The sequence below is a fragment of the Mytilus californianus genome, unplaced genomic scaffold (assembly GCF_021869535.1).
Source record: "Mytilus californianus isolate M0D057914Y unplaced genomic scaffold, xbMytCali1.0.p SCAF_6, whole genome shotgun sequence".
Lineage (NCBI taxonomy): Eukaryota > Metazoa > Mollusca > Bivalvia > Mytilida > Mytilidae > Mytilus > Mytilus californianus.
In genome coordinates, this window is record NW_026262712.1 from 108,377,212 (window position 1) to 108,390,185 (window position 12,974).

A 12,974-nucleotide genomic window follows, 5' to 3' on the forward strand; every position below is an offset into this window, starting at 1 on the left:
TCCTTAAAACGCATATCTTTTTCAAATGTATATATATATATTAATGAAAGTTTATAATGTTCACTGCATTACTTTGTTACTTTGTTATTTTGTTATATTATGAATACTTATATAGTATTTGTGTTATTGTTCACATACCCCTGTTGGGGTCTTTGAGAAAATAAAAACTTGAAACTTTTAACTTTTGTTACCTTGTATTTCTAAAATTTATGAAAGAGCTATACATGATCAATTAATGGAATTTTTAAATAAACATTTCCATCCTCTACTTCCGGCATTTAGGTCAAGTTTTGGTTGCCAAACAGCACTTATTAAGATAATAGAAGACTGGAAAAAGCCCTGGACGACAACAAATTTATTGCTGCAATTCTGATGGATCTATCTAAAGCATTTGATTGTTTACCGCACGATTTACTTTTAGTAAAATTGGAAGCATGTTGTCTGTCAAAATGTTCTCTAAAATTATTACAAAGTTATTTAGAAAACAGAAAAAAAGTATCAAAATTGGAAGTTCTTACAGTGAATGGGATCGTATTTTTAAAGGTGTACCACAAGAGTCAATTCTTGGACCAGTTCTTTTCAATGTCTTCATAAATGACATATTTCATTTTGTACAAAATAGCACCATTTATAATTATGCTGATGATAACACTGTATCGTATAGTGATTATGATATAGACAAAGTTGTTATAAGTTTAGAACTTGACTGATAGTTTAAATCTAATAAGCCATTGGAAAAAAAAACCAAACACACATAATTTGACATTCAATTTAAATGGAAACAAAACGTCTTGTGAAGAAAATGTTAAACTTGGAATAACTACAGATTTGGACCTAAAGATTATATTAGTTCATACGAAAAACTGCTAGAAAAGTCAAAATTCGGTGACCTTCTTTACTGAAAAATAAGAATATAAAATATTGCAACAGAAACATTTAGAATAATTCATAGAAAAAGTCCAAGTTATCTTCATGATTTAATTGATATTAAAATTCAGAAGTATAATTTTAGATCACAGGAAACAGCAGTACTCCCGAGAGTCAGAACTACCAGGTATGGTTTGAGATCGTTTCGTCAATATAATATGCTGCACAAATCTGAAATGAGCTGCCTAACCATTGTCGAATGGAATCATCTTTTGATCAATTAAAAAAATTGGTACAAATATGGGATCCAAATATCAGCTGATCATGCCAGTGCAGTGCATGCATGTAGTGCTTTTATGCTTGCGCTTTTTAATTTTTAATTTCGTTTGACTGTTTGATTTGTTTAGCTTTTTTAGTTCCTATTATCTGCTTACTTACCATTCGACTTTGAATAAAACTTTGATTCTGTGCTTATCATTCGACTTTAAATAAAACTTGCATGCGCCGGAAAGTAATCTGCGAAAAGTCGATGGTTCTCCGTACAATTTTTAAATCACATTTCAAATACCGCGGGAAATTTAGGAACTCTTTTGCGTAAAGGAAATATTGGTGTTTGGGGCAATTTCTGGCACATGACAGCAGAAGTACACCTTTATTTCCTTCTGTAGTGCTGCAAAAGCAAATACATTTACTTTCACATAACGTCAGCATGTTTCTATATAACTTTACGGTAAAATACACACTATTGAAAATTTCGATTATTAAGAAAATTGATAATTGAGGGGCCTGATGGGTTATTTTCGTTCTTCGTGATCGGCGCATTTTAGCTATCGTGATCCGTATCCACTCTATTCAAACTCTCTCTCAAGATGCAATAAATTTATCAGCCCATGTACCAGTCAAGGCTCTTTTAACACTTCAAGCTGACAAGCAAAAACTAAAAAAATCATCAAATTTCAGCAACGAGGTACTGCATAAAACAGAATGGGAAAAATGTGTACCAACAATTTACAGTGAAGCAGTGAAAAAATCTTTAGACCAAAATAAAAATCGAAAAGTAACAACGGAAGACCAAACAACTAATCTGATAGATGCAATTAAACAAGCTGCAAGGAAAACAATTCCGACAAAAACTCTGAAAATCCGCGGCCCAAGACTAAAAGTTTCGCAACATGCAAAAAAGTTGCTAACGATTAGTAAGCAGAAACACAGGATATGGGACCTACATGGAAGAAAGAGAGGTGAAGACACTTGTTTTTTGGAACTGAAGGAAGCAAAAAGAAATGTTAGAAAAAGATTACGGCAAGAGAGAGCAGCTGAATGTAAAGAATTTTATAAAAAACTGGAAAGTGAACCCAACTCTAAAAATTTCTACAGATTAATACGCAGAAATACAAACAGCACTAAAGAACTTGCCACAACCATACTATATGATGATCATGAACTCACCGATCCAGAAGAACAAAGGGAGGCAATGGCAAAATATTTTCAAAATTTAGCAACACCTAAGGACGATCCTGACTTTGATGAAAATTTCCTAAATAACTGCCAATTCCGCTGTGAAATTATAAAAGAAATCTGTAGCTTATCTGATTTCAGTTCAGACAAATTCAACCCCGCCGAAATTTCAGAGGCAATATCAAATCTGAACAATGGAAAGGCATGCGATGAATATGGGCTTTCTGCTGAACACTTCAAATCTGCTGAAGAGGTTGTTGTTCCGTATCTTGTTTCTCTATTTAACCAAATTTTGGCTGAGAAAAAAGTACCAATCCAATTCAAAACCGGTATTCTTAATGCAGTATGCAAGAAAAATAAAGATGACAAAATACTTGATAACTACAGAGGCATCACCGTCTCGTCAATTATTGGAAAAATTTTTGAACATGTTATCCTTAATAGAATACTTCCGAAATTAGATAAACAATCAGAATTACAATTTGGCTTCAAAAGTGGCCTCTCACCGGCAATGGCAGCACTACTAGTCTCTGAATCGGAACTTATATCAAAAAATCAAAAATCTAAATTAATTTTTGGACTTCTGGACTCACAAAAGGCATTTGATGTTGTTCATCATGATATTCTTCTCGACAAGTTATTTGACCAAAATATTGATCCAGATATTTGGGAAATCATTTTTGATATGTACAACAACCTTACCTCTAAAGTTAAATGGAAAAACGGATTTAGTAACAGCTTCCCTGTACGGCAAGGAGTCCGCCAAGGAGGAATTCTATCCACCCATTTGTACAAACTGTACATTAACGACCTACTTACAGAACTTGAAGAGAATGGTATGGGCCAGTACATCGGCACAAACTTTACGGGATGTCCAACCTGTGCAGATGATATTATACTTTTGTCATCAACTGAAGAAGAAATGCAATCTATGCTAGATACATCTAAAAGATACTCAGACAAACATAGATACAAGATCCATCCAACCAAAAGCGTTATAATTAACAAATATAGTAACTCAAAAACAACGAAGAGTGAAGTTCAATTCAAACTCGATGATAAAAACATGCCATCAGCTAATCAAGGTACACATCTGGGTATCATAAGAGCAATTAAAGACCAAAATAAAACAAACATCCAGGACAGAATTAGCTTAGCCAGAAGGACAGCCTATTCTCTTATGAACGTTGGAGTACATGGTACAAACGGATTAAACCCTAAAACTTCTTATATGATATACAGAGTATACGTTCTACCAAGGCTACTTTACAGCCTGGAAGTTCTGCCACTAAATAATGGGGACATTAAGTTGCTAAGAGATTTCCACGTGAATTTTTTGAGACAAATACAAGCTCTTCCCTCACGGACAGCAATTTCAGCAGTATACTTACTCTTGGGTGCGCTCCCCATAGAGGCAGAAATTCACAAAAGAGTTCTTAGCCTGTTCCACTCCATCTTTTCATCTAATAACGAGAATCTAAAAAAGGCTCTAGAGAGGCAATATGTCCTGCAAACACATGAACTAACTTTCCTTAACAGAGTAGCAGATCTTTTATACATGTATAATCTTCCTCCATGGACTTATCTGAGAGATCAATTGCCATCAAAGTTATCATGGAAATGCAAGGCAAGAGAAGCAATAAACAACTACTGGAAAGTGAATCTTCAAAGGGACGCCAATAGCAAAACAACACTAAAATTTCTCTGTATCCCCAATTTAGACATTGGAAAACCTCATACTATCTGGAATAGTCTACCACCAAATATTGGCGAACTCAGGAAAGCAACAATAAAAGCAAGGCTATGCACAGGGACATATATATTTCAATCACAGAAAGCTCGTTTCTCAAATATTAACCTTGATGCAACTTGCCCAATTTGTCAACTGGAAGAAGAAGATATCATCCATTTTCTCACTCGCTGTCCCGTTCTGGAAGGCATACGCAGAGAATCTCTAAGTGTTATCAAAAGAATTACCATCAGCAAAATTGGGCTAGGAAACTGGAATTCCAACTTTCACGAGAGAACTTGTATTGCCCAACTAATTTTGGATTGTCAGCAACTGGCTCTAAACAATATTCTCCCTCATGATAACCTTTTTCTTAATTCAATAGAAGAATTAAGCAGGAACTTATGTTATAGACTCCATCTAAAAAGAGTGTCTTCTCTTAATGTCTAGTTGTCATAAGGTCAGTGTGGTTGTACCGCGCTATACCTTAAACAACTATCTTCAACTTCATAAAATAAAATAAGGCTTTTTTCTCCAATCTAAGGAATAATCATTTATGCTTCTTCGACAGTACAACTAGGTCAGTGTGGGTGTTCCGCGCTAAACCTAACATCAATCTTTTACACAGAATTAAATGCTACGAAAATCTAAATGTTTAAATCTTCATTTAATTTAGGTTAATATGGCTGTTCCGCGCTATACCTTTAACTCCGTAAAATTAAACAACTGAAACAACGTTTATCTTTAATCTAAAGTCATCATAAAGGTTTTTGGACAGAGCAACTAGGTCAGTGTGGGTGTTCCGCGCTAAACATATCAATCCTTTACGTAAAATTAAATGCTGAGAAAATCCATGAAATTTTAGAATAACTGGTCAGTGTGGTTGTGCCGCGCTATACCTATAGTTGGAATAAATGTACATGTTTACCGTTAGCTTTAATACCCAGTAGCTTCACATATATATATATATAACAGATAGATAATGGCTATGCATAATTAGATCGCTTAGGACATATAAGCTTATATGCATGATTTTATTGATTTTATATCGCCTAGTAATGCTCATAGACAGATGTAGTAACTCCAGCATGTAGCAGGCAGGAAGCTGAAAACTCGTTATTTTTTACCTTTAAGTAACATTGTTTAGTAAATGTAAAGATTTTTTACTATAATGCATGCCCTGTAAATAATATTCAAAACTTTTTTATTTTTAAAAATTTTATTAATAACTTTTAAACTGTGACCCATTTTTAATGTACATAGAAGTTATTATTAGTATCTTTTCAGGGATTTAACTGTACATAATGTTATTTTTAAATAGTTAGGTATTCACTTAATAATTTTTATAAGGATTAACCAACCTTAATTCAGTAAGGTTGGTGTACTCCAACTATTGGAGGAAGATATAGAGGAAAGAAGAAGATCCGTTTTTCTACAGATTTTTTTTTTATATTTTCGTGATCCGTGATGATGGAAATTTATTTTCTGTGAATCGTGATTGACAAAAAAATCAACTCGTGAATCGTGATGAGACCCCATCAGGCCCCTCATAATTAATTTTAAAAAATGACAGATTTAGGTCTACCTATATAATATGGGTTATTAGCTACATCGTATATTCTAAAAAGGGGGTACCATCAAAATGGACAAATAATTTTAGTTTCTACCATTGATGTCATATTGGTTAGGGTATATATTTACTCTGACAATATATTATGTCCCAGATTTACCTCACTAAAGGCCACCTATGGACCCTTCACTTTTTTTAAATGCACAGGTGCAAGATGATATCTGAAACCAACCTGTTACCTATTCCATGTATTCTGTACATTCCATCTTTATCAGATGAACCATTTCTTGAAGTATAGATTTCCTAACTTATTGAATGGTTAAAATCTAATCCACTTTATCATGTTTATACACATATATATATATACACACCCCGCCACCACACTTATTTACATCAAGTACAAAAGTTATTCACTTGATATGAATCTTCTCTATCTCTGTATTTTACCATTTCTTATCTTTAAAAAAATATGTGTATATACTGAATACACAAACCAAATGTCATCTTAAAAAAGAAGGGTTCTAACTTATGATTAAAATGCATCATTTCCCTAATATTTACAGTTTGATGTTGTGAAAAATGATATTTATGTTAGCAACATTATTGCCTCCCGTATAACGATTATATGCCCTTAACATTGAATTGAAATTATAAATGTGTGTATAGTAAAGTACAAATGTCATTTTATAATATCCATTTCTTCAACCAGAAATTTAAATTGCAAGTAGTTAATGCACTTGGAGTAATACTACCAAATTTTATTATTTGATATCATTCTTCCTTGAATTAAGAATTGTGAATTAATTTACAGTTTGTCTTTACTTCAAAATGAAATCATTAGGCATATCAATATATAAGGAGATATAGATGGAAGTGAGAAGGCAACCTCAAATACACAAAAAAAAAAAATAGAAAAGACATTTAGAGGTCAACATGTGTATACTATATGACAAGTATATTTTTTGAATATATCCCTGTAACATATTATCTAGTTCTATATATAAGAAAATAAGATTCCTTAGAAAAGACAACATTTTATACGAACAGTTTCTTGACAAATAATTTTACAATTTCTTTGATGTTGATGATGATGGATTTGTGATTAATTTCCTTTGGCAAATATTTTATTAAGATGAGAACATGTTAATGGAATCCTGCTTTGTACTTTAAATTCAGAAATTATTGAGTGCATTTATTATTGTGATTTTTAAAGAATGGACAAAAATGCAAGAGAAATTTATGTATTACTGAAAAATAATTACACCAGGGTTTTTCGATTTCATAAACTAGTCAAAACATTTACTAAATTTTATCATCGGTATAAGGACATCATTCGTAAAAATAACTCAACATGCAGTCATCTTATACATTCGGGTATTTCACATCCAATCTTTTATGGTAATATTCTTTACAAAGCACAAAAATGTCAGTATTCACCTCAAAAGCTAACAAAACCTTTAAACAGATTTACCGGTATTAAGAAAGGATATAGTTACGATACTGTTGTCAGGTCATTAAAGATTGCATATTTTGGCTTTAATATTGATTCACTTATAGGGTTTTTGCATCGGAATTAAACATATTCATTCTAAAACCAGTTGTTGGCATGACACGGGTTATGTTCTTCTCATATATTTTATGATGGTATAATACTAAACCCCTAACAGGAGGGATTGTGCCTGATATTCATATGATGAAGACATAATCTTTCACTCAGTTTTATTGAGGTCTGGAGCTGGCATGTCAGTAACTGCTAGTAGTCTGTTGTTATTTATGTATTATTGTCATTTTGTTTATTTTCTTTTGTTTCCTATTCTGACATCGGACTCTGACTTCTCTTAAACTGAGTTTTACTGTGCGTACTGTTGTACGTTTGTTTTTTCTACATTGGCTAGAGGTATAGGGGGAGGGTTGAGATCTCAAAAAACATATTTAACCCTGCCGCATTTTTGCGCCTGTCCCAAGTCAGGAGCCTCTAGTCTTTGTTAGTCTTGTATCATTTTTAATTTTAGTTTCTTGTGTATAATTTGGAGTTTAGTATGACGTCCATTATCACTGAACTAGTATACATATTTGTTTAGGGGCCAGCTGAAGGACGCCTCCGGGTGTGGGAGTTTCTCGCTCATTGAAGACCCATTGGTTGCATTCGGCTGTTGTCTGCTCTATGGTTGGGTTGTTGTCTCTTTGACACATTCCCCATTTCCATTCTCAATTTTAAGATTAATTATTGCAATTTCCGGAAAAGCTGCATACAGATATATGTATCAGATATCAGAATGTGAGTTCTCATTATTGCGATAATCAACTAGTCGCATTATTTCCATTAATAAAAATCTTGCAATAATATCTGAATTTACAGTATTAGACCAACATACTGAGCCAAAGAAGGTAACAAACAGTCTGCAGGAAGATATGTCACCTTAGTGACCTTACCAATGATGCTGTTTTTTTCATTTTTAAATGCCTTCATACTGTATTGATTTAAGTGGCACTGATCAGTCCAACGTAGATGAAACACACATCTGTCATACCAAATTATAAACCTGGTATCTTTGATGAGTTTTTTTTAACCCTGAAATAAATCAGTCTTTCACAAAGAAATTTTGTAATGAAATGTAGGGATTCTTCTTTGCCGAGTTATGACTGTACAGAATAGGTGTCATCAGACAAGTACTTATTTGATTCCTCTGTCATTCTAGAGATTAAGATATTTATTTTATGGCAAGGGATAAAATTGAAATCCAGTTTTGTATGATTTATCAGTTCTTTTTTTCTTACAGGTTTGACATAATGAGAAATTAAAATGGGCTCAGACTTAAGAAATTGGGTGAGTTGTCTTAAGTTATACAGTAAATTGATATTGTGTGTGAATCATAATCGGTACATTTATGTTATTGAATTAAATATAATCAAAAGACTTTGTTAGGTAATCATGATCTGGAAACAAAGGTTTGGAAAATAAACATCTGTGAATTTTTTAAAGAACAATCACTAATAATAGAAAAGGATATTGATAACAGGAATAATGATACATAATACACAGTAAATAACATGTAGTATATCAGACAATACGTGTGTTGTTTTCTATTTTACAACATCAAATTTGATGTAATGCAATATGAATCGTTTCTCGTTTTTTATATAGATTAGACTGTTGGTTTTCCTGTTTGAATTGTTTTACAATAGTCATTTTGGGGCTCTTTATAGCTTGCTGTTCCATGTGAGCCAAGGATCTGTGTTGAAGGCCGTACTTTGACCTATAATTGTTAACTTTTTATACATTGTGACTTGGATGGAGAGTTGTCTCATTGGCACTCATACCACATCTTCTTATTCACAGTGATTAGGGTTGGTCTTTAATATCCATGGTTATGGTTTACTGACAAGTTAAGGTTTGAAGCTGGCTAAGTCTACCTGAAGAAATCCAAACATGTGACAATCAAGTGAACTACACTAACAGTTCATTCAACAACAATTCCAGTCTTATGAAAAAACTGCAAAAACGATTGCTGGATTGTCAATTTCAAAAGAAAAGTATGTTTTTAATACTAAACATACTTTATGTGCCTGTCCCAATCAAGGAGCCTGTATTCCAGTGGTTGTTATATTTGTTTTTTGTTTGTTGTAGTAAAATGAGTAAAACAGACCATTGGCTTTCTCTTTTGGATTATTTCACATTTTGTAACATCAGGACCATTTTTGCTGACTATACAGTATTTGTTTTGCTCATTGTTGAAGGCTGCATGGTGACCTGTAATTGTTCAAATCTTTGTCCTTTGATCATATATGTGTATACTGTATTTGAATACACTGATAAGCAGTAAGGCACAAAGTAGATAAAGAATTTGAATTTGAATTTGATCTTTTTTACAGTTGTTTGATTGGTAATCATACCACATTTCCTTATTTTTTTCAAAGCTAGAGTTAGCGTTTTGATAGTAAAACACAAATCAAATTTTTGAATGGAATATCAAGAACTGAAGAAATTGAAATTATTTCATTACTCTTGAAAATTGAATGTTTGATACCTTTAAATATATATTGTTTTTAGGTTTAAAATTGTTGTTTATTTTCAGATTGGATTTTTCTTACTAGGATCAATTAATAATTTACCATATGTGATAGTTACATCAGCAGCCAATACTATCGCAGATAGGTAAGCTATCATTAATATTTTCCAAATCAGACTGATATTGCAGAATGATCACATTTTGAAATTTTTGTGTCGTTACAAAATAATGCAGTATTAAGGTAAATACACAAATCATCATAGATCTGTATAAATCAATCCAACAACAGGTCCTTTTGTCTTCAAGTGATAACCAATTTTTATCTGGTTTAAAGTTGGTACTTTAGCAAGTTCAGTAAGTATAGATATAAATGTTGAAAATTATATTATAATTACATTACATAAATGTTTCTTGACTTAAGGATTCCAACATTTTGATTGGCAAGTGACAATCACCTGGTGTTTTAAAGTGACAATTCATGTCCTAATAAGACACCAAAATCAAAATTTGCCTCTGTGGCAACATTACAACAATACATAGAAATATTTATGACCAAACATACGAAAATCTTGATTTGAATTTGTTATTTCCAATTTTTAGCATAAAAATGTTGTTATAAGAATTAAATGTTTTTTTGGTCTTTTTACAGGGCTGTAAAAACATTGATAATTTGCACATATTTGGTATCTTAGGCTTCCACGTCTCATACAAAATGAGCGTTATTTAATGCTTTACCCCAATAACACTACAAAGGAGCATTCAATTCTTAATCTATTTCCAAAACTCTAAAATTTTGTTATGTTTTATTTTGCAGTTTTGATCAAAGAAATAATGTTGGTGTTGTATTCTTTGCCAATGTGGCCTTGTCTGTCATAGTCAAAAGTAAGTCCTGAGTCATTAGGCCTAAATAAAATAACTACATTTAATATCAGAATTTAATTCATTAGAATATATACATACATGTGCTAGTTTCAGACTTTTTTCACTAAAAAGGAAATTCATGTTAGTTTTATATACAATGTTATATACCAATAAAATGCACACTGATTATGTATCAACGTCTTGGTGAGTTAGATATGCCTCTTGAAACTCTTAGTTGCATTTATGCAAGTTTCCCGTATTACAGAATATGTGAACATATCGGTATATATACTATTAAAAGGTGTGTGCTTAACTGTCACATACATTGATTTTTTTGTTATGGTAAAGGTTTTTTTTCAAATACAGTGAGTAATCAAAGATGAAAATTTCAGAGTAAGGTCTCTATTTGACCAGGAACTAAAAACAGCCAATATATTTATATAAACATAAAAAGTTAGCATAAAGATATTTCTTTGTGTCCACATAAATTTTGTTTTCCAGGTGTAAATGGATTTCTTCTACTGAAAGTATCCTATGGTATTAGGATTGTAGCCAATGCCATAATAATGTTGATAGGTAAGAATGAAACGGACTACACCTGCATAAAGTATGTATATCATTCAAGGTTTTCTGTGTTAAGATATAGCAAACTATAAGCCATAATAAAGCTATGTTGAACAAGCAAACAAGCTCAAATTTCTCTTATGGTTTCTTATTTTTCCATCTTTGTAAAATCTTTCAAGTGATTGTTTTATTATCATTGTTGAAGCTGTTGTTATAGTAGGGAGTTTTCTGTATTGGTTAAGTTGACATGTTTCTGGTAATATTAAGGTGAGGTCACATCTAAAAAAAAAACAGAGCTCACTGTATTTTAAAATTTTTATTTAATGTGAAAAGGAATGTAACAACAAATACAAAAAGAAATTTAAAAACTTTTTTTAAATTCCATCAGCTAATTCATTCATAATGTTAAGTGATATGACAGGGGTTCAAATAAGCGGTGGTCCGAGGTCCGCGACCTTCCACTGTTGCAATCAGACTTTTGTTTTGGTTACTAGCTATGCCCAACAGACCTTCGATTTGAAAGAAAATAAAAATTAACTTTGCCAAACTTTTTAACCATCAGTATCGTCATTTCAAAGCCATATTATTATTGAAATTGAGATAATAAAATGTTTCATCCCTGACCTTGCCGACGAGTGATAAAAGTTATTTTTAACCTTGTATTTCTTGGAAACACAAGGTTATAAATAGATGCGATAAGTCACGTGACAAATCTTTTAAACATTTTTGAACAAAGTGAATCTGTTTCAAAGAAATGAAGATCTCACAAAAGACCAAAAGACGATCGTGAAAAACAGGAACGCAAATTTAAGCCCCTTGGGAAAATCGATCGACCGTGGCTATATTTTGATGAATTGACTGGTCTAATGTAGTGTACATACTGCCAGAAGTTCCCCACCCGTTCAGAAAAAGAAAGTGCACTTGTAAGGGGAACACAAAATCTTAAAATAGACCCAATAAAAATACACAAAGTGACACCCCAGCATTTATCTTGTTTAAAGCAGTGGATCCATGAAAGTGACCCAAATTTTAAGTCTAAAGATTTATTGTCAGACACTTAACTTGGACAATGTATTCTCAGGCAGCAATGTAGGCATGATCATTTAAATAGATATAAGGTTCTCTTCAACACTGCATACAGTGTTGCAAAAAAAGGGAAACCCTTCAGTGACTATGAATTTATTCTTGAAATCCATAGAAAAATGGTGTTGATATTGGTAAGCAGTACTTCAATATTGGAGGTTGTAAACTGTTTATACACTGGATAGTCCATTATATGAGAAACGAGATGAGTTTATGAGTTATGAAGTATTTCATATAAAAGTAGGACCTGGGATTTAGGTTGTGGACCTTTCAGTTTGGAGTGTCAAAGGTCCTGGACCTTCCAGTACTTAATGTTAATTTGAACCCCTGATATGAATTTATAATTTGATAATTTGATGAAGTTGCTGATCTAATTTCTGGATAGTTTGGTTAAATTTTTTTATTTATTATACACTAACATTAGTACCTCCACCCAAATATTTTCCCTGTCAAAATTGTCTATATACTAATAAACTTTTCCCATTTTTTTTTTGGCAATTCTTTTTTACCCCCTTTTGGTCATATAGCTCTCAATGGTTCTACATATTAAATGTTATACATCAATGGTTCTACATATTAAATATTATACATCAATGGTTCTACATATTAAATATTATACATCAATGGTTCTACATATTAAATATTATACATCAATGGTTCTACATATTAAATATTATACATCAATGGTTCTACATATTAAATATTATACATCACAGATGCACAGAATTTCTAAAGTGTTATTTTTTATTTAGATTGAAAATTCTGACACTGTGTATATAATGCATATTGTGACTGTTACTGTTCCTACTAAAAACAATTGCTTGTTTAATCT

General features: G+C 32.1%; 1 protein-coding gene across 2 annotated transcripts in view; it reads left to right on the forward strand.

The window, feature by feature from the left end:
• Positions 1 to 984: 984 nt before the first annotated feature.
• The window catches only part of LOC127704284 (battenin-like), a 29,193-nt gene continuing 17,203 nt past the window's right edge, over positions 985 to 12,974 (forward strand). The window contains exons 1-5 of one of the 2 annotated variants that reach the window (XM_052208293.1): positions 985 to 1,054; positions 8,405 to 8,451; positions 9,701 to 9,780; positions 10,449 to 10,516; positions 10,997 to 11,071. In XM_052208293.1, coding sequence (XP_052064253.1) covers positions 8,428 to 8,451; positions 9,701 to 9,780; positions 10,449 to 10,516; positions 10,997 to 11,071 — 247 coding nt within the window. In that variant the 5' untranslated portion in view covers positions 985 to 1,054; positions 8,405 to 8,427. Of the gene's footprint in view, positions 1,055 to 1,473; positions 1,598 to 8,404; positions 8,452 to 9,700; positions 9,781 to 10,448; positions 10,517 to 10,996; positions 11,072 to 12,974 lie in introns of those variants that run through there. The other variant, XM_052208292.1, reaches the window with a different exon arrangement.